At 42.1% G+C, this 27,810-nt stretch overlaps 1 protein-coding gene and 1 long non-coding RNA gene across 8 annotated transcripts in view; one reads left to right on the top strand and one right to left on the bottom strand.

Moving 5' to 3' along the window:
- The window catches only part of LOC146404771 (uncharacterized), a 1,009,186-nt gene that overhangs the window by 54,223 nt on the left and 927,153 nt on the right, over positions 1-27,810 (bottom strand). The window lies entirely within an intron of this gene.
- C3H2orf74 (chromosome 3 C2orf74 homolog) lies at positions 746-27,724 on the top strand. 7 transcript variants are annotated; one of them, XR_014841830.1, is made up of 8 exons: positions 19,719-19,889; positions 19,983-20,051; positions 20,415-20,528; positions 20,629-20,782; positions 22,425-22,523; positions 24,407-24,863; positions 25,784-25,841; positions 25,926-26,099. XR_014841830.1 is itself a non-coding variant. In XM_085019150.1 (5 exons), the coding sequence occupies exons 2-5, from the start codon at positions 20,503-20,505 to the stop codon at positions 24,434-24,436; spliced, it is 309 nt and encodes a 102-aa protein (XP_084875276.1). In that variant the 5' UTR covers positions 746-872; positions 20,415-20,502; the 3' UTR covers positions 24,437-27,724. The 7 variants fall into 7 exon arrangements, 6 of the variants coding, with proteins under 6 accessions (XP_084875276.1, XP_020943163.1, XP_020943164.1 ...); XM_085019150.1 differs by lacking the exons at positions 19,719-19,889; positions 19,983-20,051 and adding an exon at positions 746-872 and having other exon boundaries at positions 24,407-27,724; XM_085019147.1 differs by lacking the exons at positions 24,407-24,863; positions 25,784-25,841; positions 25,926-26,099 and having other exon boundaries at positions 19,711-19,889; positions 19,983-20,177; positions 22,425-22,905.

Genomic DNA, 27,810 nt, shown 5'->3' with positions numbered 1-27,810 from the left:
AATCACAGATAATCAGAGACTGAGCATAAGATGTTTTTCAAGGAGGGGAGAGTAGAGCCAACATTATAGCTCTTGGTTGGAGAAAACAGTCCTCAGACTTCCAGAACCACCTCTCCAGGATTTAGTTTTAAAATGCTGGGCATTGTCTCTAGGAGCTTTCAAAAAAGTCTCACAAAATGCAGAAACATGACTGGTGCAGCACCTTTTTCGGAGTGGATGGCATCTTCCGATAAGGTTTAACTCTTCATCGCGTCAACCAAACTGAGAAGTCAGAGCATCTTCTTCTCTCTTTGTAAACAATAGATTCCCTCGCCCCGCCCCGGGCTTTTCCGTCTGGGCGCCTCTCTATAGTGCAGCTTATGGAACACGAAGAGTATATAGCCTAGTATTAAGCTCTTGACGCCCTTGAAGGTCATTTATCACTAACTTCCTCAATATAAAGCATCAATTCGAAAAACTTGCTTTAGACACTGTTTAGCGAGGGGCGGTAATAAATACCCGCTGATGTAATGTAGGGGGGTTTTCGTTTAGGAGCCACAGGAAGAAGCCTTGTTAGCAGTGGAATTCCTTCTACAAATCGGGGATGGTGACTCGGGACATATTCCGACAGCAGGGGGCTAGGCGAGACCTGCACCGCCAGCGCAGCAACAAACGCCTTCAGGTATTTGTGGAAAAGCTAAGAGGGCAGGTTTAGGAGCATGCGCAACAGATTTTCCGTTGGGAAGCAGTGAGCACGCGCACAGCTGATTCGATTCAGGTGAGACTCTTCGGAGCGCGCGCCGTGGCGTCCCGGCTCCCGGTAGCTGTGTGGGCGAATCTGTGGATCCCCCCTCCCCCCTTGGCTGGATTCCAGACTCGTGGAAGAAAGGCTGGTATATTCGTTTTTATGGCAAGAGTTTTTAAATCTTTTTTTTTCCACCTTCTTGAATCGTTGTTTTACAAATACAAATGTATACTGAATATGCAGTGTAAAATACCTAACAATTGGCAACAAGCCACTTGAAAAAATAGGCAAAGGACTGGGGAACAAAGGCATCACAGAAAAAATAACCACAAATAGGCCTTAAACATGCAAAAAGATGCTTGGCATCAGTTGTAATAAGAGACAGCAAAGTAGAACTACACTAAGATACTATTTTTAATTACTCATGGGATTTGGAAACATTGAAGCCTTTGGTGCTATGCCATATAGGATGATGTGGGGAAACAGGCTCTGTCTTACAGTGGGTTTGAGAGAGCAGAAGCTTGCAACCCTTAGTGGTTATCAAATCACAGCTGTATTCACACTTTGAGCCAACAATCACACTTTATGGAATTATTCCTATACATACACTTATTTACATATGAAATGTTGTAGAAGGTTGTTGATTGTAATTAGCAAAATGTGGAAGCTACCAGAATATCCATGAAAGGACTGATTTTTTTGTTTTTCTTTTTTTACGGCCACACCTGTGGCATATGGAGGTCCCCAGGCTAGGGGTCCAGTCAGAGCTGTAGCTGTTGGCCTACACCACAGCAACAGAAACGCCAGATGTGAGCAGCATCTGTAGCCTACACCACAGCTCATGGCAATGCCGGATCCTAAACCCACTGAGCAAGGCAAGGGATAGATCCTTTGTCCTCATGGATACTAGTCAGATTCGTTTCTGCTGAGCCATGCCAGGAACTCCAAGGACTGATTTTAAAAACAGTGGTATATATGCACAATGGAGCATTACACAGCTGTGAGAAAGCATGAGGAGTTTCCTGTGTACTGATTTGGAAAGATCTCCAGGATATCTTGCTAAGTAAAAAGCCCAGGCAGGTGCAGAACAGCATGTAAGGTATACCTTTTGTGTAGGAAAAGAGAATAAGACTTTATGATCCTTTCTCATTTCCCTATAAGTTTTGGAAAGATACGCAGGAAACAAGTAATCATGATTTCCTATGGGGCGGAGGGGAGGGCAGAGATGAGTTGAGGGACTTGTGGATATATACATTATAATATACTGCTTTTTGAACCTTGTGAATGTTATCCATTAGACACAAAAAATTAAATTACAGTAACTTAAAAAAAATCAGCAATATGTAGTATAAAAAATGAAAAATCCCCTCTTCTAAGGATAACTACTAAGTTGGGTGTATGTTCTTCCAACATCTTACTTGCTTTAATCTTAAAAGTCTTTTTAAAAATTCCATTACAATGTATGTTATTCACATGCTTCAGAAATATGGGGAAAGGATTGTTTGTTTTTTAAATATTCTGAATATAAGTCCTTTGTACATAAATACTTTTTGGCTTGTCTTTTCACTTTAATGTGTTTTGATGAACAGAAAGTCTTAATTTTAACGTGGTCCAATTATCAGTTTTTTAAATGGATGATGCTTTTTCTCTGGTACTGTTTAACAGTCTGGTATTAAACCTCTTTATTGAGTTCTTAATTTTTTAATTCTATAATTTCCATTTATTTCTTTACTATAGTTTCCAGTGCTCTGCCAAAGTTGTCTTTTTTCTATGAATATATTAAGAATTGCTATTTTAAAATTTATGTCTGATAACTCTTCCAGTCTTTTTTTTTTTTTCTCTTAATTTTTAAATACATCAACTTGTCTCCTTGTGTGCCTGGCTGTTTTTTTTTTTGTTTGTTTGTTTGTTTTTTTTGTTTTTGAAATGTCATTGCCTATGAGAAATTATAAAGAGAATTTGAACCCTAAAATTATGCCCTTTTCATCAAGAGGGAATTCATGTTTGCTTCTGACAGACGGCTAGGAGCACTGCAGTCTCAGAGCAACTTCATTCATTCCAAAATTGGGCTTCAGTGCTTATGAGGGCTGGTTCAGCCTACTCCTAGAGTGTGACCCTTTGTATCCCAACTCAGAGCCTGAGGATTTGCCCTAAATGGTGTTCCCCAGCCCCATGAGTCTGTACAAAGCTCTATTCAGCTGCTCAACTGCATCTTTTCAAACTGGAAGTCTAAGTACTGGACTGAGCACCATAGATTTCCGTCTATCCATTTTCTCCTGATTCTTAGCACATAATTCTTCATGGCTTTATTTGCTCTTATATGCTTTCAAATAGATATTTTAAAAACACTTCATCTAGGTTTTCCAGTCGCCCCTGTAGGAAAATTGGTCCAAATTGCCAATTCTGCAAAACGTTTTTATAACTTGAAAAAAAAAATTGTGTGTTTCAAGACTTTAAAGGAGGAAAAAAGGCTTTAATTTTATGTTCTTTTTGTGTGTTTTGAGAGTAATACTGTCTTGGAGCCTTATCTATATGGTGAGTTTAAAGATAAAATATTTACAGCTGATTTTCAGACAGGCTTTTATAAAGCCTGTGCTGTTCTTTAAATCAGAAACTTTTGGGAGTTCTCGTCGTGGCGCAGCGGAAACGAATCTGACTAGGAACCATGAGGTTGCGGATTCGATCCCTGGCTCAGCGGGTTAAGGATCTGGTGTTGCCATGAGCTGTGGTGTACCTTGCAGACATGGCTCAGATCCTGCGTTACTGTGACTGTGGCGTCGACTGGAAGCTACAGCTCTGATTATACCCCTAGCCTGGAAGCTCCATATGCCTCGGGTTCAGCCCTAAGAAGACAAAAAGACGAAAAAAAAAAAAAAGAAAGAAAGAAAGAAACTCTCAGAATATAAGGACTATGTTGTGTTGAGGCTGTGGATGGTGGAATTAGACTTGGAAATAGAGGGTACTTAAGCTGAGTGTGTTTTGAGAGCCCGATGTCTCTTTTGCACTGTCACTTCTCTGCCTCCATCTCTAGTCTCAGTAGCATTTCATGTAGGTGACCACTCCATTCTTCTTCTTCTTTTTCTTTTTTTTTTTTTTTTTTTTTGCATCCATGGCCTATGGAAGTTCCCAGGCTAGGGGTCGAATTGGAGCTATACCTACCGACCTACACCACAGCCACAGCAATTCCAGATCTGAGCCATGTTTGTGACCTACACCACAGCTCGCAGCAACACCGGATCCCCAACCCACTGAACGAGGCCAGGGATTAAACCTGTATCCTCATGGATACCATTTGGATTTGTTCCCCCTGTGCCACAGTAGGAACTCCACCCCTCCATTCTTCTTGAAGCATTTTCTCTGAACCCTTATTCTCCTGTTCCTTCTCTCTCTCTCTCATTCCTGATCTATTTCACTGACTTATTTTCCTTTTCCTCACCTCTGGTTCCCTAGAGCTTACTCTAGGGTTTCTTTTCTACCTAAATTCTCTTCCTAATTGATCTCATGCTGACCCATGATATTAAATGTTTTGTGTGCACAGAAAAAAAAATCATGGACTTGGAGAACAGACTTGTGGTTGCCAAGGGGGAGGGGGAGGGAGTGGGATGGATTGGGAATTTGGGGTTAGTAAATGCAAACTGTTGCCTTTGGAATGGATAAGCAATGATATCCTTCTGTATAGCACAGGGAACTATATCTAGTCACTTATGATGGAGCATGATAATGTGAGAAAAAAGAATGTATACGTGTATGTGTGACTGGGTCACCTTGCTGTACAGTAGAAAACTGACAGAACACTGTAAACCAGCTATAATGGAAAAAAATAAAAATCATTAAAAAGGGAGTTCCCATCGTGGCACAGTGGTTAACGAATCTGACTAGGAACCATGAGGTTGCGGGTTCAGTCCCTGGCCTTGCTCAGTGGGTTAATGATCCGGCGTTGCAGTGAGCTGTGGTGTAGGTTGCAGACGTGGCTCGGATCCCGCGTTGCTGTGGCTCTGGCGTAGACCGGTGGCTACAGCTCCGATTCAACCCCTAGCCTGGGAATCTCAATATGCCGTGGGAGCGGCCCAAGAAATAGCAAAAAGACAAAAAAAAAAAAAAAATCATTAAAAAGAAAAAAAAATATTTTGTGTGCAGAAAAATCTCAGATTTACATCTCCATCTTAGATATCTTTGCAGATCATCTACTTTAGTTCCTCCCTTTTTTATTAAAAAATTGATATATAACTGGCATACAGTGAAGTAGACAAGTCTTAATCATATAGCTATAAAATAAATTTTACATATGTATACATCCAAGTAGCTACCACCCAAATCTAGATATAAGGCATTTCTACTATGCCAGAATGTTCCACTGTGGCCTTTCCGTTCAATACCCTTTTCTCAGGTCTCTACTGTTCTGACTGCAATTTTGCCTGTTCTTGAACATCATATAAATGGAATCATACAGTGTCTATGTGTCTGGCTCCTTTCACTCAACAAAATGTTTTACAAATGTGTTTGTATTGCTCTATATATCAGTATGGCACTCTTTTATTGCTGCATAGAATTTCATTATATGAATATCCCACAGTTTATTCCTTTTCCAGTTGTTAGATATTGCTTTTCCCCCAGTTTTTGATTATCATGAATAGAGCTGGTCTGCTATGAACAATTTTGTACATCTTTTTTTGGGCTACTCTATGACACATGGAGTTCCTGGGCCAGGGATCAGATCTGAGCCACAGCTGCAGCAAAACTGAATCCTTAACCCTCTGTGTTGGGCCAGGGAACAAACCTGAGTCCCAGGGCTCTAGAAATGCTGCTGAGCTGATCCCGTTACACTACAGGGGGAACTCCTTTTTTTTTTTTTTTTTTTTTTTTTACTATAATGCACATATTTCTTTTTATCCAATCGCATGCTTCCAAGATCTGATTAGATGGCTTACATAATACAGCATCCTAAGAAGAGAAACATTGACCTTGACTTTTTCTTCCAAGTTCTTAAATTCAGCTACAGTTAAAAAAAAAAAAAAGGCTAACATCCAAAATGAAGTGTTGTAAATCTGTGAAGATAACTGAAATCATCAGTGATAAAGAACTTTAAGAGTTCCCATCGTGACACAGCAGAAACAAATCCTACTAGGAATCATGAGGTTGTGGGTTCGATCCTTGGCCTCGCTTAGTGGATTAAGGATCTGGTCTTGCCGTGAGCTATGGTGTAGGCTACAGATGCTGCTCAGATCTGGTGTTGCTGTGGCTGTGGCGTAGGCCGGTGGCTCGGCTCCGATTCGACCCCTAGCCTGGGAACCTCCGCATGCCAAGGGTGTGGCTCTAAAAAGACAAAATACAAAAGACAAAAAAAAAAAAAAAAGAAAGAAAGAAAAGAAAAGATAAAAAAGAACTTTACAGAAAATTATAATTTTCCAGCCCTAAGCAAACGTTCAAGAGAATTTGCTCGCCAAGTTATATTGACTCCCTCTGCTGATGATTTTTTTTTCTTCCAGGGACCTACAAATTATTAGGGCTTTGAGGACAGGCAAAGAAACACATGTACACAAACATTTGGTTTCTTTATGCTGGTTGTAATTGTGCCAGGGAGACAAAAAGCAACACTCACAGTGGCCAAGACACTCTCAATCCACAGACCTAGTGCCTTTTGTTGACTATGTTAGCCCTTTTTCAGTGATCTTTTCTTCTCCTTTATTTCCTGGCTACTCAGAGTGTGGTCCTCCAACCAAGAGCATCACTGTCACCTGGAAGCTGGTTGCCTACTGTTGTATAACAATTTATCCCAATATTTATCAACCTAAAACAACACATGTGTTTTACCTCACTGTTTCTGTAGGTTGGGATTCTGGGCATGGCTTGAATGGGTTTTCTGCTTCATGGTCTCTCATAAGGCTGCAATCAAGTTGGCATCCCAAAGTCTGTGATGTTGTCTGAAGGCTTAACTGCCACCAATCCTGAGAGCAGCCAGCTGGGGTCTGAGTGAAAGAGTGCCGAATTCTTTTTTTTTTTTTTTTGGCTTTTTGCCATTTCTAGGGCCACTCCCGAGGCATATGGAGGTTCCCAGGCTAGGGGTCTAGGGGTCTAATTGGAGACGTAGCCACTGGCCTACGCCAGAGCCACAGCAACGCAGGATCCGAGCCCCATCTGCGACCTACACCACAGCTCAGGGCAACGCTGGATCCTTAACCCACTGAGCAAGGCCAGGGATAAAACCCAAAACCTCATGGTTCCTAGTCGGATTCGCTAACCACTGTGCCACAACGGAACTCCGTGGAGTGCTGAATTCTTTACCTGCATAGGGCACCCACACAGCTCAGGCTAATTCTGTTCATCAACTCAGTGATTTGGTCAGATCCCCTAATCCAATTCATCATCTCTAACAGCTTCAATCCTCCTTGTTTGTTCTTTTTCCTGATTCCCAAATAAGCTCTCTGGTTCTAGTCTCTGCCTCTTTTTTTCTGGCCTCATTTCCCATCATGATGCTTAGCCTCTTAAGGGCCAGGCCTGAATTGGCCAGCATTTTTTTTGTTAGAGTCTGTGGGTCAAAGCAAGTCACTAGCCAGCTCAGATTCCAGGGCAGAAGTGACTTCCCCTCATAGGAGGAGTGGCATGCATGCCCAGGGGACAGGAGAATTTTTGGTGGTCATCCTTGCACATAATCTACCACAGAAAGAAAAGTGGAGGATACAGATTTTTGCTTTCAAAAATTAACAGGTTATTTCCCTTTTTAAGAGGAACAAAATTCTATTTAAGAAACAAACTAACTCTAGGAACAATAAGGGTAAAGGGCTTAAAAATAAATTTTTTTGGTTTTTTTGTCATTTTAGGGCCGCACCCATGGCATATGGCGGTTCCCAGGCTCGGGGTCCAATCAGAGCTGTAGCTTCCGGCCTACGCCACAGCCAGAGCCACAGCAATGTGGGATCCGAGTTGCGTCTGTGACCCACACCACAGCTCACAGCAATGCCGGATCCTTAATCCACTGAGTGAGGCCAGGGATCAAACCCGAAACCTCATGGTTCCTAGTCGGACTCGTTTCCACCATGCCGCAATGGGAATTCCGGAGATAACAGTTTCTGAAAGAAGAGTTTAGCTATGTTTCTCCTGAGATAGAGAGAATGGAATTCAAACTCTGGCGAATGTTCTTGGTCTGTTGCATAACAACCTCAGAAAGGGAACCTTCTCTTTTCCACCCTCAGACATAGCAGCAGCAGCAGAGAGAGGAGGGAAGATGGGAGTTCAAGAAGATGCAGGTATGCCCTTTTCCTGCCCACACCTCTGATTCCTCTAACAGAGAATTCCCTGCAGAGGAATTACTGAAAGCTTGGGAATAGTGAGAGGGAATTACAACATGGTGGGTGACCCAAAAACTGGATACAAAATATTATGGTCTAAGTGGGGAAAAAAAAACAACAACATGACTCTTCTACAAGGTTCCTGGTCTTGCTTTCTTGTCTTTATTTTTTTGGCCATACCCATGGCATGCAGAATTATCCAGGCCAGAGAACAAGCACTACAGCAGTGACCCGAGCCACGGCAGTGACAAAGCCAGATCCTTTAATACAAAGCTAGCAGGGAACTCTGTTGTCTTTAAATCCACCCTTCACTTATGTGTCAGATGTGGCCACAAGAAGTGACACAGGAGAGAATCAGGAAAACAAAGTCTACACTCACAAATCCTGGAGGCAGGATGCACAGCACGTCATGCGGGGCCACATGGGAAAGCACCTGTGTTGGTTAGGAGCTGAAAGGAGCAAGGGAGCTGAGACCACATCCTTTATTGGAGTTTCCACAGGAAAAGCAAGGCAAGGCAGGGGAAACAGCTTAGAACTGACTAGTTTTTAAATAATTTTTGAAGTACCTTTTATGGTTCAGCGGTAACAAACCTGACTAGGAACCATGAGGTGGCAGGTTCAATCCCTGGCCTTGCTCAGTAGGTTAAAGATCGGCATTGCTGTGAGCAATGGGATAGGTCACAGACAAGGCTTGGATCCCACGTTGCTGTGTCCGTGGTGTAGGCTGGCAGCTGAAGCTCCAATTCAACCCCTAACCTGGGAGTTTCCATATGCTGTATGTGAGGCCCTAAAAAGCAAAAAAAAAAAAAGTTTTTGTGAGCTCCAAACTATATGGATGGTCTCTAGTTGCCTAGTGCCTACCCCTGGGATGATTAAAGTAGAGGAAAATTGCCTCCTGGGGTGCCTGGACCAGACTGGGGAGCTATGGCTCTGGATTGGTTAGTATGCATAACCAAAAGCATGCTCCTACTTGAGCCCTTTGCTATCTCTAAGAACTGGCTAAACCTAGCAGGGCCTAGCCAGAAAGGTTTTTAATATGTCAAAATACCATAGTATAAACAAAATAAAGTTGTTCCCATCATGGTGCAGTGGTTAACAAATCTGACTAAGAACCATGAGGTTGCGGGTTCGATCCCTGCCCTTGTTCAGTGGGTAAACGATCCAGCGTTGCCTGAGCTGTGGTGTAGGTCGTGGATGCGGCTCAGTTCCCGCGTGGTTGTGGCTCTGGCGTAGGCTAGTGGCTACAGCTCCGATTCGACCCCTAGCCTGGGAACATCCACATGCCGCGGGAGTGGCCCAAGAAATGGCAAAAAGACAAAAAAATAAAATAAAATAAAAATAATACAGGCTGTATTAGTCATATATTGCTGCATAACAAATGATCTTCAAACTTCACAGCTTAGAACAAACAGTTTCTATGGGTTAGGATTTTAGGAGTGGTGTGGCTGGTTGATTCTGGCTCAGAGTCTCTCCTGAGGTTACAATTAAGATATTGGTCTGCAGTAATCTGGAGACTCATTTGGAAGAGGATCCATTGGCAGGCTTATTCTCATGGTTATTGGCAAGAAGCCTTAGTTTCTTGCTAGTGGCGGAAAGGCCCTCCGTTTTTCACCATAGCTGCTTGAGTGTCTCCACAGCATGACAGCTGGCTTCTCCCTAAAGAGGTGACCCAAGAGAATAGCAAGGAGGAAGCCACAATGCTTTGTATGACCTAGACTCAGAAATCATAGGCCCTCACTTCTGCTACTTTTTATTCACTGGAAGTGATTCACTAAGTCCAGTCAACACACAAAGAGAAAGAAAGAATAACTAAGAATTAAAACCGTTAGGAAGTCCAGCACGAACTTCATCTCCACAAAGTTAGCTCCATGGCAATGTAGCAAAAGCTAGACTATGAGTTTGTCTTAGATCCAATGATTCAGTCTTTTGGAGGCCATGGATTTTAAACCATGAGATTTCTCCTTTTTGTGGATTAGAGATGGGAGATTTTGGGAGTGAATCCAGGTGAATTGGTTTGGGGTCTGCAAAGGTGGAGGCTCCAGAATGTCCCAAAGTGAGGTTTTCAGAGAGAGGTTCTTTAAAGTCTAGAAGAGTCACTGGGCATAAAGACTGGGTTAGGTTGTGTAGGGCCAGATGCTGCCAACCCACTGCCATAGACTCTTTCTCTTTTTTAGGGCCACACCCACCACATATGGAAGATTCCAGATTAGAGCAATTGGAGCTGCACCTGAGGCCTACGTCAATACCCGTGGCAATGCAGGATCTGAGCCACATCTACACCACACCTACACCACAGCTTGAGGCAAAGCTGGATCTTTTTTTTTTTTTGTCTTTTTGTCTGTTGTTGTTGTTGTTGTTGTTGTTGCTATTTCTTGGGCCGCTCCCAGGCTAGGAGTTGAATCGGAGCTGTAGCCACCGGCCTACGCCAGAGCCACAGCAACGCGGGATCCGAGCCGCGTTTGGTTTGGGTTTTTTGCCCAACAGTAGCCAAAATCTTACACAGAAAGGAAGCATTAGGTAATCAGTGATGTACAATGAGCATTCTTACCTTGAGCTTGAAAAGATAACAGAGAAGTTGAAAGTGTTTGATTAATCAAATTTAAGTAAATTTCTAAAAAACTAAATTTGCTCAAATGGCAACTTTGTGAATCTAGGGTTTCTTTTAATTCAAATAAGGCAATAAAGTTTTATGATCAAGGAATACTTTGACACCTATACTAGAGGCTAACTTCTAGACTCAAGAAAATTGCTTCAAATCAGGAAGAAAAATGCGCTTATGAGAAAGTGCTTGTTTATGAAATATGTTTCTTAAAATTTAAGTCACATCACCAGTGCATTATTTTCTTTTTTTTTTTTTTCCCACAAGCAGGAATAGCTGTTGGGTTCTTCAGATGATTGTGATTTATTATCCCTCTTTGTACTAACTAATGAGACAAATTGTAATGAAATTGTAGTGTCTTTAACAGTTTCTAGGAGTTCCTGCCATGGCACAGCGGAAATGAATCTGACTAGGAACCTTGAGATTGCTGGATCTATCCCTGGTCTTGCTCAGTGGGTTAAGAATCTGGGTGTTGCCGTGAGCTGTGGTGTAGGTCACAGACCTGGCTGGGATCTGGCATTGCTGTGGCTGTGGGGGTGGTGTAGGCCGGCAGTGTAGCTCCAATTCGACTCCTAGCCTGGGAACCTCCATAAGCTTCCCGTGCGGCCCTAAAAAGACAAAAAACAGGGAGTTCCCATTGTGGCTCAGTGGTTAACGATCCAACTGGGAACTGTGAGGTCGAGGGTTCAAGCCCTGGCCTTGCTCAGTGGGTTAAGGATCCGGTGTTGCCGTGAGCTGTGGTGTAGGTCACAGACGCGGCTCGGATCCCGAGTTGCAGTGGCTGTGGTATAGGCCGGCGGCTATAGCTCAGATTGGATCCCTAGCCTGGGAACCTCCATATGCCATGGGAACGGCCCTAGAAAAGACAAAAAGACAAAAAAAAAACCAAAAACAGTTTCTAAACCTAAAGGAAAACATTGCTTTGGCCTTAACAAAGGTTGAGAGGAGACTGAATCTAAGAAATTAGAAATAAGGTTTGTTTGTTTGTTTGTTTTGTTTTTAAAGGGAGTAAGTAGAAGTTAAAGATAATAGATCAAGGAGTTCCTATGGTGCAATGGGAGTGCTGGACTTGGGTTCGATCCCCATCCTGGCCCAGTGGATTAAGGATCTTGCATTGCTATGCCTTGCTGCATCTGGACTTGATCTGATCCCTGGCCAGGGAACTCCATATGCCATGGGCGGCCACAAAAGAAAAAAATATAGTAATAGATCAATATGTAAGATATTTAGAACAGAATGACACAAAAGGGATGAGATTTAAGATAAAAGATAAAGCCAGGCAGAGCCTCCTTGACTGCCCACTTGCTTCTCTCAAAGTACCCTACCTGAATAAATCTATTTCTTGCCTAAAAAAAAAAGGTAAAGCCAGAAACCAGTTAGTTTTTAAGATAAAAGCAAAGGTTCGTATTTGGTAAAAGATTTAATAGTATCAGAGTTGTGCTCACATATTTATGTACAAGTATGTCCATCAGTGTTATTTATAAAAGAAGTGGGTTGTCTAACAGTAAGAAAATAATTATAACGCTTATATAAAATGAAAAAAAAGTATAGATATTAAAAATGATCCTTTTGAAAGATATTGGGAAATGTTCATAATAAAAATGATGTTATATTTAACAAAGTAAATATACACTGGCTCCAACTTAAAAAATTATAAAATACATATGTATTTTCTCAAAATGCTAAACATAGAAATACTATGTGACTCAGCAATTTCACATCCAGGTATTTACCCAAGAGAAATTAAAACATATGTCTATGCAAAAACTTATTCATGAATGTTCATAGTAGCATTATTTATAATAGCCAGAGTGGAAACAACTCAAATTTGCAAAATTTGATGTATTCATAAAATGTTATTCAGCAATAAAAAAGAATGAGGTACTGTTACATGCAGCAACATAAATCTCAGAAACGTTATGCTAAGTTGAAAGAAGCCAAACACAAAAGACCACATATTGTATGATTCTGTTTGTATGAAATGTCAAGAATTGGCAGATCTAGAGAGAAATAGATTAGTGGTTGCCAAGGACTGGGGAACAGGGAGTAGAGAGTGACTGCTAATGGCTAAGTCATTTCTTTTAGAGGTGATAAAAATGCTTGGAATTTAGGTTATGGTGATGTTCGTGAAACTATATATACATAGATCAGTATATACAGTATAAAATATCGGTATATTTCAACAGTTTTTCTCTCTAGACGGTGGAATCATAAGAGGTTTTGTTTTCTTTTTTTCTGCATTTTCCAAATTTTCTACAGTGAAAGATGTCATTTAAAACAAATAAATGAATTAGTAACCAGCACTATTCTAAATGTGATTTGCGGAGTTCTCATTGTGGCTCAGTGGTAAAGGATCTGACTAGTATCCATAGGATGCAGGTTCAATCCCTGGCCTCACTCAGTGGGATAAGTATCTGGTGGTGTTGTGAGCTGTAGTGTAGGTCGCAGACATGGGCTTGGATCCCACGTTGCTGTGGCTGTGGTGTAGGCCAGTAGCTGCAGCTCTGATTCGACCCCTAGCCTGAGAACTTCCATATGCTGCATGTGCGGCCTTAAAAATACATAAAATAAAAATAAAGGTGGCTTTGTGAGCTGGTGCTGATCCCCAGGTGTCACTGGTCTGCAACTAAATGCAGAAATTGAGGTAAAATACTTAGAAACTTTAAATAACTATTTTACATTGCTGTGATATCCAAGTGTATGGTCAGTTTTTTTGGCCATGCCAATGGCATGCAGAAGTTCCTGGTAACCCAAACTGCTGCAGTGACATTGCCAGATCCCTAATCCGCTGTACCACAGGAGAACTCCTGATTACTTTAATTCTCTTTTACTAAAATATTGGTCCTCAGTGGATTGGGATTAAAAATAAAAACCTACTCCTTCACCATAGATAGTTAGTGAAGCCATGCCCTAGAGAAATTCCTTAATATCCTTTTCAGAAATGTCGAGATCAAAGGGATTGATCGAAACTGAAACATTGTAAGAAGATATAGGAAATCATACTAGTACCAATGATTACAGCAAATCATGTTTATAAGGAAATAAAAGCAAAAGGCTTATGGATTGAACAGAATGAATAGAAAGGGAGAAAAGAAAAAAAAAAACAAAACACTGCCATCAGTTTCAAACCATCAAACAAAAATGCAAAAGGAGGTCTCCATCTGCCTCTCGATTATGGTTTCCACTGCTTGTAACAGGTGCGGCATTGTTGTAGGGGTAGGAAGGGGGAAGGGGGTTGGAAAACAGTGTGAAGCACAAAACGCTCAGCCTGTCTGAACCCTGTGGCCGCCTGGAATGTGGCATTGCCTCTTCCCTGGTTTGGATCCCTGAACCTCCCCAGAACCAATGAGCCAGGTCAGCTTTAACACATTTCCCAGACATCTCAGGAGTGTGGAATCCGAGACCAATCAAAGGCTGTGGAATTTGATCTGCACTAACTGTGTAGCATGGGGCAAGGCAGAAGGTGCTCAATTGCGTGGCAAAAACGTTCTCTGCCTGCAGCCTAACACTGCCCTTCACAAACCAGAAGGGTAGAATGGGACCACCGGGAGAATGGCTCAGTTGATGAATCTTCAACACTGTATTCTTTTTTGTCTTTTTTTTGTTGTTGTTGTTGCTATTTCTTGGGCCGCTCCCTCGGCATATGGAGGTTCCCAGGCTAGGGGTTGAATCGGAGCTGTAGCCACCGGCCTACGCCAGAGCCACAGCAACACGGGATCCGAGCCGCGTCTGCAACCTACACCACAGCTCACGGCAACGCCGGATCCTTAACCCACTGAGCAAGGGCAGGGATCGAACCCACAACCTCATGGTTCCTAGTCGGATTCGTTAACCACTGTGCCACGACAGGAACTCCAACACTGTATTCTTGCATCTTCATGAACCCTGCAAGGCAGAGGGACTTTAAAATGTGGCCCAAGATGGATGTGTGCATGGATGTTGTGGCTACCATGGTTGAAGCCAGGCATGTACTGACCCAATGTGGGTCATTACAGCATAATATTAAAAGTACATTACTTCTGACACAAAGACATTTCAATTCCAGATGAATAGATATTAGCTATAAAATTTTGCTAATTCTTTTGCAGTGAATTTGTAGGCTCTTCTGCTTAACTATAGCATTAGGGGATTGGTGCCCAGTTCCTTAATGAGTGAAATGCTGCCTTGGTGTCATCACCTCTGCCAAGGACAGTGTTTCCTATGATATAGCTCAATGTTACTTGTTCCATGAGAAACAACTGGGTGATGAATGGATTGCATAAAAACCTTATGAAGCTATAATGACTTTGATGTTTTAAATGGCTTCTTCATGAAAAGGTTAATTGTGAATCATGAATAATGAAGGCTTCTCTACAGAACAATCTTTCTCTTGTGTAGACATCACATATTCTGAAACTTTAGCCATTTGTCTTGATGTTTAATATCATTTTTTTTTCTTTCTTCCTAAAATAAAACCTAAAGGTTTTGGCCATTAATGTAGAAGGAAAAAAACTCTTTCAATCCAAGTGCCTTGTTAAATAAACAGCTCAATGTTGATGAGTTTCAGAAACTTCCATTTAATTGTCTAAAATCTGAAATAAGACCTCCAATCAGCACCCCCCCCCCCAGCTGTGGTAGGGAAAAAGGCTGCACTAATTATATGAAAGAGAGAAGGTACTCATTTCATTCCACTTGTCCTTTGAGGAGAGGAGGGAACCTGTTTAATGTCCAACAAGGTCAGGACTGGTTGATGGGCTCAGTGGCTCTTGTGTGAGGAATCAAGGAATCTCACGTTAGAAGTTTTAGGGCTTAGAATGGGAGGCAGTGTGATGTTGGTTACACTGTGTTTTGGTCAGCAGTCTTGGGTTGCAAGAAATAAATGCCACTCAAACCAGCTTAGAAGAGCACTGGCTCATGTAACTGAAAGCCCAGTCCAGGTTTCAAGCCTTAGATCAGGCTTGGTTAGATCAGGCAGAGTCATTTGCAGTTTGACTCTCTCCATACCTCTCTCTCAGCCCGCTTTCTTCTGTGCTGGTAGTTTCTGCACATGTCTTTTTTGTCTTTCCCCCCCACCCCAGGGCCGCACCTGCAGCATATGGAAGTTCCCAGGCTAGGGGTCTAATCAGAGCTACAACTGCCAGCCTACAGCACAGCCACAGCAGCATGGGATCAGAGCTGCATCTGCAACCTACACCATAGCTCACGGCAACGCCGGATCCTTAACTCACTGAGTGAGGCCAGGAATCAAGCCCGTGATCACATGGATCCTAGTCAGGTTCACTATTGTTGAGCCATGATGAAAACTCCAGGAATCATACTTTTGTCAGAGGACCTCACCAGATCACATGGATCAAGACCTCGGGAGGTGTCTGAGGATTCATATGCACCCAGACCTATCTGGAGCACAAATTGTGGGGATCCTGTCACCGAGAGTCCAAACCCTCTGGCCACCAACCCCAAAGGTGACTGAAAGCAGGAGAGGGAGGCAGGACAGAACTGCTCACCCGAGGAGGAGTTGTCTGACTGCAATGTGCAGTTACCAGCAGTGTCAGAAAAACCCCCTTGCTCTAAAGAGAGCTCCCCATCTGCTGGCTGATGCCTGAAATTCTACCTCGACTCTCTCTCTGGCTTTTGCTGTAAGCCCTTGAGAGTGGAAACACTTTAAGTTTCTATCAGACATTCTTGGTATGAAGGATTAGAAAGCAGGTTTTGATAATAGGAGGGAATGAAGTTTTCAGGGTTCTGGGAGTCTGGGGTCAAGGAATAAATGGGGAGGAAGGTGAGAAGTGATGAAGAATATGAAAGAACCAGCCACTTTCCATCATGTCTATGGCTGGAACTACGTGAGGCAAGGGTTTGTGATGCACGTAGGTGCCATAGTGTCACTGAGTTGAAGTGGCAGCCTAAAGAGCAAGAGGGAAGGAAGCCCTGTGGGGAGTGATGGATTCATGGAAAAGCAGTCCAAGAACCAAATCTCAGAGGATTTAGAGGTGGGGACAGATAAAAGTAGGGGAGGACAATCACAGTGGGGAAATAACATTGAGCAAATGGATGGAGATTGAAACAAGTTCTCTATGTGCTGGTTGTCTTGTTTTTCCAGAGCCTGCCTTGTTACCAGGCTACTTTACAGATGGGTTACCTTTCCTTTGATACACAAATAATTTTTTAAATTGTGATAAAATGCATACAATACAAAATTTGCCATTTTAGCTGTTTTTTAAGTGTACTGTCTAGTAGCATTAAGATATTCACATTATTGTGCAACCATCATCACTAGCCATCTCTAGAACATTTTCAACATCCCAAACAGAAACTATATCCATTAAACAGTAACTCACCATTTCCCTCTCGCCCCAGCATCTGGTAACCACTCTTCTACTTTCTGCATCTATGAATTTGACTATTCCAGGAATGTGATATAAAACAAGTCATTTTGTATCTGGCTTACTTTACTTAGTATAATGCCTTCCACCATTCATCCATGTATCACACATACCGGAATTTTATTCTTTTTTAAGGTTGAATAACATTTAATTGTATGTATATACCACATTTTGTTTATCCACTCACCTGTCAATGAATACCTGGGTTGTTATGGCTATTGTGAATGAGACTGCTGTGAACATGAGTGTACTATTTGAATCCCTGCTTTTACTTCATTTGTGTGTATACCCGGGAGTGGAATCGGTGGGTCAAATGGAATTCTATGTTTAATTTTTGGAAGAACTGACATACCATTTTCCACAGAACTATACCATTTTACATTTTCAACAGCAATGTACAAGGGTTCCAATTTCTCCACATCCCTACCAACACTTTTTTTTTCTATTGTATTTTTAATAATAGCCTTCTTAATGGGGTGTGAGGTGGTAGCTCATTGTGGTTTTGATTAGCTCCTTTAATGGTTAGTGATTTTGAGCATCTTTTCATATACTTGCTAACCATTTGTATGTCTTCTTTGGAGAAATGTCTATTAAAGTCCTTTACCCGTATGTGAATTGGGGATTGTGGGGGGTGGGGGGGGTTTATAATTTTTATTTTTTCCATTATAGTTTATTTACAGTGTTCTGTCAATTTCTACTGTACAACAAAGTGACCCAGTCACACATATATATATGCATTCTTTTTCTCACATTATCCTCCATCATGTTCCATCATATGTGACTAGATATAGTTCCCTGTGCTATACAGCAGAATCTCATTGCTTATCCACTCCAAATGTGTAGTTTGTATCTATTAGCCCCAGACTTCCAGTCCGTCTCACTCCATCCCCCTCCCCCTTGGCAACCACAAGTCTGTTCTCCAAGTCCATGAGCTTCTTTTCTGTGGAAAGCTTCATTTGTGCCATCTATTGGATTCCAGATATAAGTGATATCATATGGTATTTGGCTTTCTCTTTCTGACTCACTTCACTTAGTGTGAGAGTCTCTAGTTCCATCTGTGTTGCCACAAATGGCATTATTTTGTTCTTTTTTATGGCTGAGTAGTATTCCATTGTGTATATATACCACATCTTCTTAATCCCTTCATCTATCGATGGACATTTAGGTTGTTTCCATGTTTTGGCTATTGTGGATAGTGTTGCAATGAACATACGGGTGCATGTATCTTTTTCAAGGAAAGTTCTGTCTGGGTATATGCCCAAGAGTGGGATTGCTGGATTATATGGTAGTTCTATATTTAGTTTTCTGAAGTACCTCCATACTGTTTTCCATAGTGGTTGTACCAGTTTACATTCAAATCGGGGATTGTTGTTGTTATTGTTCTGAGTTATAAGATGTCTCTTTAATTTCTGCTGTATATAAAAGTGACCCATTGAACAAGGTGAGGGATTGAACCCACATCCTCATGGATACTAGTTTAGTTCATTTCTGCTGCACCACAGAGGAACTTCCAAAGTGCATTCATCTTAAGCACAGAGTTTGATGGATTTTTTCATATGTCTAGACCTGTGTAACTACTAGTAGATTTATATAAAATATTACTATTGTGCGTTGTTAGTGTACATGAGATGTGAGATGATTTGGGCTCTTAAAATCTCAATCTAGCGGCAGTGTAGAGTAAGGAGGCTGAGACAGACTCTGAGTCTTCTTCATCTGGGAGTCTTAACTGGAGGAAGCACCTAAAAATTCTTCTGACTCTGCCAGGAGTGACTTAGAAGTTCACATATTTTGCAAAATCAGCTTTGTCCTGAGCCCTCCAACAAACTCGATACACACATACACACACACATTCATTCAGTATTTGTGAAATTTGCAGGTTCTGACTTGGTGAAAAATCCAGAAATAAAGGACTCTATCCAATATTCTGTGATAATCTATAGGGGAAAAGAATCTGAAAAAGAATGGATGTATAACTGAATCACTTTCTTGTATAGCAGAAATTACCACAAGCTTGTAAATCAACTATACTTGAATAAAACTTAAAATGAAGTGGGGAAAAACAACAAAGATAAAGAAGTCCCTGCCTTTCTTTAAGAGAAGAGTCAGTGTCGCTGCATCCCCAAAGACCTCCCAGGGCCCACCTTCTGACTTTTTCGAACATGGTTGGCAGCAGCTGCCATACTCCTGATACCCTCTTGTTCTTCTCAGAAAACCCTAGCTCTGTTCTCCCTGTCCGTGCCATAGGCATCACCTACTCACCTGAAATTGAGTCCGATCATCTTATCCTATTCCTGTGTCTTCAGCTCTGGCCTCTAGAGCTGCCAGTTTTCTTGTGTGTCCAGGAATTTGGCCCAATGATGTGGGATCTGAAGGAAATGAGCCAGTTAGTTAGCCTGGGGTAAACACCATTAGGAGGTAAGTTGATCCCTGACCTCAGGGCTATAGAGAGGGATTTTTATAAGAAGGAGGTAGGCTGATTGTTTATGGTCTATGAAATAAACAGTATCATGAGCTCAGGTTAAGAAAGAAAAGGTTGGCATTTGGAGTGTAGAAAGAAAATCTTTGTCCGAAGAGTGGCCAAGGTGGTGCTGTGTGGCTTCTGCTCTGGTCCTCTCAGAGTAGAGGACACTCAGACTGTAGCTGAGGGGAGAGTTTCATGGTTCTCCTGACTTGAGGTGATGGGTGGGGTTGGGCTGGTGCTCTGATCCCTCTAACTGAGCAGTTCCAAGATTCCGTGATGTCACTGAGGAGAGAAGAATGGGGAGCTGGGCTTAGCTCAGCTACTCCAATTCCTCTCTCCTCTGGATTCTGATAGTTTTTGGGGTGAGGGGAGGTGAGCTGAGTCCCACGTGTCCCAGCTCAGTCTCCCCTCTAGCCACCTCAGCCCCCACCACATTTATGGAGAGAGATTAACCAGTGTGAGTCCACACCATCAAAACAAACAGAGCATCTTTTATGAAGCTGATCAAAAGAACAACAATGAAAACATCCTTTTATTCTTCTGTTTCTAGAAAACTTAAAAGAACAAGAGAACTACATTGAAACTGAGCTGGAAAAGTATATTTGGACAATCTGTGATTGTGAGAGTGGATGAGTCTTCTAGATAACTCTACGAGCTTTGAAATCACAGTATTCACTTTCTTCATCATCCTTCTAATTTGCTTCAGTTTCATCTTCTTTTTATTGGTGTTTTTTTTATATAAATGGTATAAATCCATGCTGATAAATTGGGATCAGATTTCAACTCACTCTAGCAAACGTATCTAGAAATAATATAAAACAATTTAAAATAGAGCAAATAATAATGTAGCAGCTATCTGTTTTTTCTATTTCAGGGTTTTAGAAATGCTAATTTCCTGTTTAAAAGTGAAGCTCCATCCCAAGCCTTAATTAACATCAAGACCATTCTTCCTTTTCTGATTTTTTTGCTTGTTTGTTTCCAGTGCCCAAAGCAGGACAGATGAAGAGACAGAAAAAGGTCCTTGTACAGATGCCAATGGAGGTGAAGATTGTACAGTTGCCAATACAGAGATGATCAATTTAGAAGACCAAGAAAAGTAAGTCATTATCTTAGAATATGGTAGAATGCTACTTTTGTGTGTGATAACAGTGGCTAAGAGGCATGAGTTTTAAAAATGTTGCTGGTTGATTTTCTAGGACTCTTGTACCCATGAGGCCTGGCATTCTTGTCCAGAGACGGGTTAAAGAAGCGACGGGCACATTAGGAAATGGAGAGGAAGTGGAGGATGAAGAGGAGGACAAAATAAAAGAAATGCAAAAGCTTGAGAATGCTGGAGAAAATCATCAAGAGGTGATGGGCTTTTCTGTACTCAAGGGGCAGATAGATTAGAGTTTGACTGAAGAAGAGGTAAATTCCGTGGCTAGGTATAATAAAGGATTGTCTTGTCTGTAACTGAGGTTTGTATCTGGAAGGAGTGCAGTGTTCACAGTCATTTAAACTGTTCTCCTTAGTTTATTAAATCATGTTCTTAAACCAATTACACATGCCATGCCTGGGCAGTCACTCCATCTTCATTCTTATATTTGTGTTTTTCTTAACAATTGCCCTTCGGAGTTCTCTCTGTGGTGCAGTGAGTTAATGACTCAGCTTGTCTCTGTGGCAGCACTGGTTCGATCCCCAGCTTGGCACAGTGGCTTAAGGATCTGGCAATGCCGCAGCTGTGGCAAAGATCACAGCTCTGGCTCACACTTGATGACTGGCCAGGAACTTCCATATGCCATGGGTGCGACTGAAAAAGAAAAAAACATTCCCCTTCATTTTGCTTTACTCAGAGTCCTAAGATCATAGAGCTGGAGAAGGCCTTGGAGGTCATTGAGGGATTCAACCCTCTCATGCTACAAATGAGAAAATAAGATGAACTGTTCAAAGTCACTCCTCCACGATGGCAGAGCTCAGGACCAGACACCAAACACCTGCTCTACTTCCAGGCTCCTTTTACAATTAGCATGTAAACTGTTTTACATGCATTGAGCTCCATGTTTGGGGCTTCCTAATAAGAACAACTCACATGCCTCATCCCTGCCAACTTAAAACTCATGGCCAGCTGGAGACAGAATGATGGTCCAGGAAGCTCTTGGGTTTAACTGCTTCGTAGAGACAGTAACAGATGTTGCCAAATGCTATTTGTATTTTTTTAATTTTTTTTATTTTTGCCAAATGCTATTCGAAAATAGCAATGTATACTTTTATAAACATAGAAATATGAAAATAAGATCATGATGGAATATTACTACTTGCCTATATCATTTAGAAGTCCTTTTTCGGAGTTCCCGTTGTGGCGCAGTGGTTAACGAATCCGACTAGGAACCATGAGGTTGCGGGTTCGGTCCCTGCCCTTGTTCAGTGGGTTAACGATCCGGCGTTGCCATGAGCTGTGGTGTAGGTTGCAGACGCAGCTCGGATCCCGCGTTGCTGTGGCTCTGGCGTAGGCCGGTGGCTATGGCTCCGATTCGACCCCTAGCCTGGGAACCTCCATATGCCGCAGGGGCGGCCCAAGAAATAGCAAAAAAAAAAAAAAAAAAAGACAAAAAAAAAAAAAAAAGAAGTCCTTTTTCTTTTTCTCACTAACAATGTACATATAACATTACATATATATACACTTTTTTTTTTTTTTGTCTTTTTAGGGCTGTACCCATGGCATATGGAGGTTCCCAGGGTAGGGGTCTAATTGGAGCTGTTGTTTCCAGCCTATGCCAGAGCCACAGCAACACCAGATCTGAGCCACGTCTGTGACCTACACCACAGCTCACGGCAATGCTGGATCCTTAACCCACTGAGCGAGGCCAGGGATCAAACCCTCAACCTCATGGTTCCTAATCAGATTCATTCCTGCTGTGCCAATACAGGAACTCCAATATAACCTATATTTTTAAAAGCAGGGTGTATTGCATTCATAAATTGATCTTATAATGTTTGTCCCATTCTCTTACAGAATGACTATTTGCTAAAACCACCCATACCTGTCACTGGAAGTCCTTCGGTCATTGATAACCATAAAAGACCCTTAAAAGGAGTGACGTTTTCTAGGGAGGTAATTGTTGTGGACCTTGGAAAGGACAACCCTATAGCCCGAAGCTATACTCGATTACATAAAGAGAGAAAATGAAGCTCAAAAAAGGCTGAGAGTGGAAGAAATGTAACCTTAGACTAACAATGAAATGGCTGGGGGTCCAAAATCTTGTTGAAACAGCAAAATAATGGAAAATTAAGGAAATACAAATAGTATTTTACCTTTGTGCAGAAAGAAATGGACTATGTGCAAAATGCTATAAGTAAAATACCCAGAGCTTGAATATAGATTTTTAAAAATTCAAATCTGAGTTCAAGAAATTAATTGTATTAAGTGTCCTTAAAATTCTCTCTAATCAAAGACTGTTCTCACATGTGAATAAAGTTATTTGTGTTTGTGCAAATGTCTTTTAGGTTAATCACACTCAAGGGTGACTTTGGAACCAGCATGGATTCTTGATGCTTTGATCACAGGCCTTTAGGACCAGTGATATTACCGGTATCATCATGGAAACTTCCAATAACTAGGACTAGGATCTCCTCTACATAATTCCCTTTGAACTCAGCCCTAAAACCTTTCTCATACTAACAACTGCTTTTTAAGATTGATACCAAAACAACTGCTATCAACACCAAAATATCCTGTTACTTCAGACAAATCCTGAGATTATACTATTCTTGATTTCAGCAGTTTAAAATTTGCTTTTCATATGTGGAATATGACAGTACAGACCAATATAACATCATCCAAACCATTACAGTCAACATTTATAAAAGGTATAAGGGGCTATGTGAGAGATTAAAAAGCAGAAAACATAGCATTTGATTAAGGGCCTGGCACATTGTCATGTATATGGCATATGCTTAATAAATGTTGACTAATGGGGAGAATAAGTGACAAAGTATAATGTATGACCAATGCTAACTGGGGGTGTATTGACAACTTTTGTTGAGAATTCCCTGTGGTCTGGGACCTTTCCACTGTGGGGAGGAAATGGAACTTACTGGAGTGGGAGGTTTGGCTAATACAGGCAAAGGGAGGAGTGTATTTTAGATGGTGAAAAGCAAAGCCAAGGCAAAGAGGTGAGAATGGGTATTGATTTTGTGGGACACCAGTTAGCTGTAGTGAGGTTGGCCTTGAGGGGAGTTGAGAGGTAACATGAAGAGTAGTGAGGAGTCAGAGTAAAGTAATTCTTAGGATCCCATCCCAGGTATAGAGTGGAAAGTGGAGTAAAGCAATGTGCACTGGAATTCCTGTCGTGGCTCGGTGGTTAACAAATCTGACTAGGAACCATGAGGTTGTGGGTTCGATCCCTGGCCTTGGTCAGTGGGTTAAGGATCAGGCATTGCTGTGAGCTGTGGTGTAGGTTGCCGATGTGGCTCGGATCCCACATTGCTGTGGCTCTGGTGTAGGCCGGCGGCTACAGCTCCGATTGGACCCCTAGCCTGGGAACCTCCATATGCCTTGGGAGTGGCCCTAGAAATGGCAAAAAGCCAAAAAAAAAAAAAAAAAAGAAAAAGAAAAAAAGGAAAAAAATGCAATCTGCACTGGAGGGGGTCTACAGAAGGATTCAGAGCCCATGAGACAATAAGTACAAGTAGAAAAACAAGTGGCCAAAATTTTTAATTGCTTATCCTGACTTTGTAATCAAAGAAATTCAAATCAAAACAATAATATGTGAATTTTAAAATCTATCAGGTTGTCAGATAAAGAAAGATGAACGACACAGGTAAAGGGATGGGTGAAAGCATAAATAGATGTATAAGTTGTTAAGTCATTCTGGAAGCTACCTGGGCAGTTTCTGTCAAAATATATCTGCCTTTTAACCTTGCAATCCTGCTACTTGGAAATTATGATACACTTGAAAGACTTCACTGATGTATAAACTTGCTTGCTTTTTCTAGCAAGGTTTCAGAGAGAGACCAACAGAGTGAGCATGAAGATTGGCGGGGTTTGAGCAACCCAATCCTGGACATGACATCCCATCACTTCTGCTATATACTCTATTCATTGGAAGCAAGTCACTAGGTCCAGCCCACATGCAAAGAGAAGGGATATACAAAGACATGGAAACCAAGGAATGGGGGTCATTGATGGTCATCCTAGAGGCCACCTACCAGAGTCTCAGGATTGTACTGCCTTGGTTGGCTGGGTAGTCCTCTCTGGGAGAACTTGACTTCAGTAGAGGTCAAGAGCACTACCAAGTGAAGATGCATTTGCTTCCAGAGCTATTAAAATATGTGATTATAATGCTATGATATAATGTATTGGCAGAGGGGAGTGTGACTCTCGGAGAGGTGAAAGACATCAAGGCAAGTTTTGCAGAGGAAGAAATATCAGAGCAAAGTGAAGGTGAAGGAGGTGAGAGTGGGGAAAAGGCCCCCCCAGGCAGAGGCAGAGGGTCCTGCAAGTGCAGAGGCACAGATGTGTTGGAGAGCCCCAGAGTTTGGCTGCTGTATAGGATGCAGGCAATGAAACAATTCAAGACTCCTGGAAAGGCAGGTCAGGCCAGCCCTTGAGTGAGTCTTGATGAGGGGGTGGACATGAGGAGTCATTGATAAATGTAAAGCAGAGCTATTACATAATGGTTTTGTTAAAAGAAAAAAAAAAGATTGCTGTGGATGTAGTGGAGGATATATTGAAGAGGAGAGAGACTGGTGGGGGCAGGAAGACCATTAGGAAGGCCATTGAAAAGATCCAGCAATAAAAGGTGAAGAGCAAAACAGGGTGGGATGGAATAAAGAAAAATGATTCAAGCAGGAAGTTCCCATTGTGGCTCAGTGGGATACAAACCCAACTAGTATTCATGAGGACACAGGTTTGATCACTGGCCTTGCTCAGTGGATTAAGGATCCGGCGTTGCCATGAGCTGTGGTGTAGTTTGCAGACGCAGCTCTGATCTGGCATTGCTGTGGCTGTGGTGTAGGCCAGTAGGTGTAACTCCAATTCGATCCCTGGCCTGGGAACTTCCACTTGCTGCAGGTGCAGCTCTAGAAAGAAAAAGAAAAAAATATATAGGAAGTAGACTCGATAGGCTGTCCAGTCAGCCATGAGGGATGAGAAAGTTTGCCTCACTGTACAACTCACAGTGCCCCTTGAGCTGGGCAGGGTGGAGTCAGATGAGTAGAACATCCAGCCCCTGGATGGTAGATGATGGTGCCCATAGGCCTACAGAGGGAAGCCAGGAGGGGAATAGGAGGAGGAGCAGGTTTAGGGAAGTGGCAGTAAGTTGGGGCTTATAAGTTATTCTCCAAATATACATCCTGTCTTTCTTCCTATAGTAACAACCCTTCTCCTGTATTTCATCTGGGAGTCTGTGACTAGGTTCTGGCCATTGAGGTGAGCATAGAATTGATGTCTGCAACTTCTGAGTCATTCCCTTAGAGACACATGCCTGCTTTTGATCTTTTCCTCTTCTTGCAGGTAAGAATATGGAAGTGGCTGTGAGCCATCTTTGACAAAGCAGATGAGGGTAGCATCTCAGAAGTGGAAGAGCAGCAAGGTATAGCCCAGAAGCCACATACACCCAGCTTCCACACTGCTCCTGAAGTACTAGTGAGAGAGGAATAAACTGCCAACTGGTTTAAACCATTTTGGGTGAGTGGGTGGGGCTTGGGGAGAGTTTCTTGCTACAGAAGCCTGGTCTGTATCCTGACTATTAGAGAAGTTATGTAAAAGTGGGGTGGAGGAGTTCCCATTGCAGCTCAGTGAGTTAAGGACCCAGTGTTGTCTCTCTGAGGATTTGGGTTTGATCCCTTGCCTTGCTTGGCGGGTTATGGATCTGGTGTTGCCCAAGCTGCAGTGTAGTTCACAGACGCAGCTCAGATCTGGCATAAGCTCCAGCTGCAACTCTGATTCGACCCCTGGCTGGGGAACTTCAATATACTGCAGGTGCTATCATAAAAAGAAAAAAAGAGTGGGAGTAGGAAGTGTTGGAGGAAGATGTTCCTCCTGCATTTGTGCCAAGGCCACCCTCGAGTGCTCCTGACCAATGTCTATGCTGGCAGGATACTATTCCTTCAAAGATGCAAGACTCCTCTGACTGGCAGACTGGTTCCAAGAGTTGCCTTTGGCTTGGCTGAGAAATTAGGATTAAAGTGTCAATTTAGGAGTATTTGGATTTGTTGGTAGTTTGTGTCTAGGAATAGAGGAAACCACCCAGGGAGGGTGAGGATAAGACAGCAAGAACATTTTTAAAAGTGCTTTCTTCATGCCTGGAACTGTTATAAGAGCTTTAGTTGTATTAATTCTTTTAACTTCACACTACCTATGAGGGCAACTGCTAGTTGTCCCCCAATATCTATTCTTCCCTTCTTTCTTGGGAACAGAACTCTCATATATTGGCTGGGCACATGGTTGACTAGAACAAGAGTGACACTTCCCAGCCTTCCTAGGTATTGTGTGATGTGTTCTGGTCAATAGGGTCTAAGCAGAGTGCTGGGATGTGTCTTAATGGGTTGAGGATATACTCTTGCTCTTTCTTCTTCCTTCTAGTTCGAAGGTGGATGTGTTGGCTAGAACCAGACTCTAATGTGGAAGCCACGTGTTGAGGGTTATTGATGTAAGCTCAGGTCCCTAAAGACTGTATATCTTCTATGCTTGCCACAGACCACCTATTTTTACATGAAAGGAAAAAGCACTCACTTAGTGAGAGCTTCTTTTATTATTGCTACTTTGTGAGAGCTTATTTTACTATTGCTACTTTGTTACTAGCAGTTGAATCTAATGGTAAAACAGATAGGTAGTAACACAATCCCCATTTTGCAAAGTACAAAGAGGTGATGAAGTACAAAGAATTTAGGGAATTTGCCCAAGGTCATTCAACTGGTAAGTGCCAGGGCCAAGACTTGGATCCAAGCACTGGGCTTCAGAGCCTGCTAGTGTGGTCTGATACTGCTATGGGAGCTACAACGCAGCATTCACTGTTGGTGTAGGAAGACTCTTCATTCTGGCTTTCACACCCTCCTCAAAATGTCCTCATTATAGCCTTAGCGGCCATTCCGTTTGTGTCCAGCCTACTTCCTCCCCATTGCTTTCCTGCTGTTCACATCATTGCTAATGCTTTTCTTCTTTGGTCTGGCTGACCTCTCCCATTTCTACCTTCAAAGCCCTTTCATATCTCTTCAACCAATGTCTTCTTTTACTCCTATGAAATGATTCATTCAACTAATATTTTTTCTTCTATGTATTAAGAATGACACTATTTGGAAAAATCAAGAAAATAGTCACTCAAATCATTTTCTGTGTCCTGTAGTTTATATGAGGAACTATAGTCAAGAAAGGCTAAACTAATGCTTCATTAATAGAC

Source organism: Sus scrofa, chromosome 3 (assembly GCF_054392235.1).
Source record: "Sus scrofa isolate SSC_HxYL_T2T_F1_AM1 chromosome 3, Sscrofa_HxYL_maternal_Yorkshire_Landrace_v2.0, whole genome shotgun sequence".
In the NCBI taxonomy this organism is placed as follows: domain Eukaryota; kingdom Metazoa; phylum Chordata; class Mammalia; order Artiodactyla; family Suidae; genus Sus; species Sus scrofa.
The sequence above is the reverse complement of the archived record's forward strand: the minus strand, read 5'-3'. Positions and strand labels throughout refer to the sequence as shown.